Consider the following 3,097-nt stretch of genomic DNA (forward strand, 5'->3'; position numbering starts at 1 on the left):
TTTGGATAAACAAGGAGTATACACGCCCACTTAAGGCAGGCAAATTTTACTTCAACGCCGGAAACTTCCGCTCCAAGTTTTCTCCACAAAACTGGAAGATGCACTGATATGCATTTACATTTTTCCGGACTCAAGTTTAACACTCATCAACGTGTCAAACGTCAACGCAAGGTTGACAAACCTACCGATCAAAGAGGCCTTTGTGTGCCGTGAATGTCTACTTTGGTCTATCGATCGTATTGTTCCGTCTTCGCGGTCAGCGACAGAGGCAGAGATACTACAATTGGAGGGGAAAAATCTGATGGAAATGGTCGAGTTGGTGATCATTTGAATAGTGCATTGCTCTAGAATGGAGTGAGGGGTTTTTCCCACACAGCAGAGAGGTAGACTTCATTTCGCCCCTTGTCGACCTTCGGAATGGTAACCCACATGAGCGGCTTGTAACGGAGACGTTTGAAGTAGAATACATACTCAGCGAGCTCCTCCTGGTAACAAAAGAATCTGTCCAGCCAAAGTAGGCCTCCTGGGCGTAGGACGCGATCGAAGTCGAAGAGGATGAAATCCAAGAGCTGGTGGTCAATCCACCCATCCAGAAAAAGAGTGGTGTGTACAATGTCCAGAGTGCTGTCGAAAAACGGAAGGCGCTGGTTAATTGAGATGTAGAGCGGGACGAGGCCACGAAGGGCAATCGTCTCGCTTAACGGCGCGCCTAAGTTAAGCGTCGCCGAAACAATGGTGACGTCGTGCTCCTTCATGCGCGCTGCGAAGGTGCCGGTCCCCATCGAGTAGTCCACCCCGATGCGGATCTCCCCAGGCTTGAGCGCGAGGACATCCTTGATTAGAAACTCGGCGTCGGTGGTATTCGGTACCACCCAGCGCTTCTTCTCAAGGATCTGTAAGTCGAAGCAGGGACTGCATTTGAAAAATTTCTTTCGATGTTTATAATCTGCAAGACATGAAAAATTCTTGCAATAATAATTATCCCACCGGATGTTTTCATCGGCGGGAATTGTCCACAAGGACGCATTTGAGAGAAATGGTGGCTTGTACGATTTCGGACCCCGCACGCGGCATCGCCTGCGTGGAAGAGGATCGCATCCCCGGATGATGAGCTGCTGAGCGATCACCCAATCGTCCCTGCAAACCTCCCCTATGTCGTAATCCATGTACTTCTCCAGGAGGGCTTTGTTGGTCACGCAGGCGTGTCCGATTGTGCCGTAGGTTGCATTCACACCCATGAAGTTCTTGACTTCTCCTCGATTCTCCCTCACCTGCTCCGACACAGGGCATGAGAAGCTTCTATCTGTTAAACCCTGAACTAGACTGTATCAGCAAGACCCACATACACCAAAAACTCTGTAGGGTTGTGATGCGAGAGTTACTACCTTGATGTAATTGCGAATTTCCTCCCGGTCGAAGAAGTCGTAAAAGGGGTCCGAGTTCTTCTCTTTGCCCTCTTGCGATTGCACAGGAGTAGTTGGCCTCGCATTCTCCACAGACGCAATCCCAATGTCGCCCTTGGAGACATAGTCAGAGAATTCATTGGCATGCAAATCTATCGGATTCTGACTTCCGGACTGTGATTGCTTCAGCTCCTCAACAACCTTGGCTACTTCGCTAAGCTCTATTGTGATCTTCTCGAGCACATTCCAGCTCCGAGTTCTCTCGAGCTTCAAATCCGCGAGCGCAGTTGGTAAGGAAGATGCGAAGCCTTTGTTGACAATTACTTCAGCATTAACAGATGCTTTGTGGACCTTCTCCTGCAATTCAGAAAGCTTCAGGGCAAGATGCGCGACGTGGATGGCGGTGGAATGCGAAGTCGGAGTGTTCGATGGCGATACTGCCGATTGCACGGTGTGTATGGAAGAGTGGTAGAGCGAATTTCCAGCCATAAGCGTGAGAAAAATAGCAATGAAGACGTAAACCCAGTTGATCGCTGCTTTGTGTGAATTACGTCCGGCCATCAACCCATATCTAAGTGAGCTTTTGGTGATTTCTCGCAGCGGCGACTTGTCAATGCTCAAAGAGCGCTGAAACTCTTTCACTATCCCCTGGGTCAACACGTCGCGGATCATCGTTCCTCCGTTCCGCGGAACTGAATTGGTTTCCAAATCCCGTGAAGCATCTAACGATAGAAGGTGTTGAGGTTCTCAACACAAGTTTGAATTACACCCTGTCGTTGCGCTTCCACTGCAATTCTAAGGTATCCTAGCACGTTCGACGATACAGACGAGTTCGCTTCCACATGCGATTCTGCAGTAACGCGCCACAAATAGAAACTGCAAAAAAATGTCAGTGCAATGTGATAACTATCTCCAGTGCACCAAGTAGGAATCCAGGTCAAAGACTACTTCACATCCCTTTCTTTCCACCTATCTAAGATCGAAAATGAGTTGCAATGAATTATTGGCACCCCTAGAAATCTGCAAATTCTTCTTCAGACTGCATAGACTCTAACGAGAGTGATTTTGAGCAGGGGAACCACTGCTACGGATTGATCGATAATGTACCTCAACTCAAGCACACAACAACGGATACCGCCATTGCTCGCACTCATAACGGATACCGTCCATAGCTGTCTGCATTTTTTTGGACTCTGGTCCCGCGGACATTCATAAGCTCCTGATCTTTTTCTTAAATTAAACATGGCAGCTCACATGCCTCATGCTTTTTAGATAAAACGCTCCACACCCTCTCACCCGACATTAACGTAATCCCTGAATCAATTTTACTGAAGAAAGCCCCATCTTAATTACCACGGTGAACAGACCAAAAATGACGCAAACCAGTAAAGCAGCCAAGCTGACGCCATAGGTTTTCTTTTTTGTGGAAGCAGCAATGATCTCACTCGAAAAACCTAGCAGCAAATCTCTCGCCAATTTACGGGAGAATCTCATCGGCTTGCTTCAACGTCATAGTGATTTTCGGAGGCAGCTCGAGCTAAACAAAGAATAGTACCTCCCTCGGGAATATTTACAGGCTTAATTGAAAACTAAATCGCGAAGCAAACGTCCACATTTGTTTCCACTCCACCACTCCACTTCATGCGGTACAATCAACGAGGAATCTCGTCCCTCGATTTTGGGTTGTTGGGTAC

The 3,097-nt window shown here is 47.9% G+C and overlaps 1 protein-coding gene across 1 annotated transcript; it reads right to left on the reverse strand.

The window, feature by feature from the left end:
• On the reverse strand, nucleotides 1-2,577 carry LOC112279650 (uncharacterized). The gene is made up of 2 exons (XM_024514288.3): nucleotides 1,386-2,577; nucleotides 1-1,271 (listed from the first exon to the last, which is right to left on the reverse strand). The coding sequence occupies exons 1-2, from the start codon at nucleotides 2,073-2,075 to the stop codon at nucleotides 345-347; spliced, it is 1,617 nt and encodes a 538-aa protein (XP_024370056.1). The 5' UTR covers nucleotides 2,076-2,577; the 3' UTR covers nucleotides 1-344.
• Nucleotides 2,578-3,097: the final 520 nt, after the last annotated feature.

Source organism: Physcomitrium patens, chromosome 3, assembly GCF_059467195.1.
Source record: "Physcomitrium patens ecotype Gransden chromosome 3, ASM5946719v1, whole genome shotgun sequence".
NCBI classification, from domain to species: Eukaryota; Viridiplantae; Streptophyta; class Bryopsida; order Funariales; family Funariaceae; genus Physcomitrium; species Physcomitrium patens.

Coding starts and splice junctions, on each gene's coding strand:
- LOC112279650 (XM_024514288.3), bottom strand. CDS start 2,075: ATGATCCGCGACGTGTTGACCCAGGGGATAGTGAAAGAGTTTCAGCGC. Junction 1,272..1,385: donor AAATTCGCAATTACATCAAG/GTAGTAACTCTC, acceptor GTGTCGGAGCAG/GTGAGGGAGAATCGAGGAGA.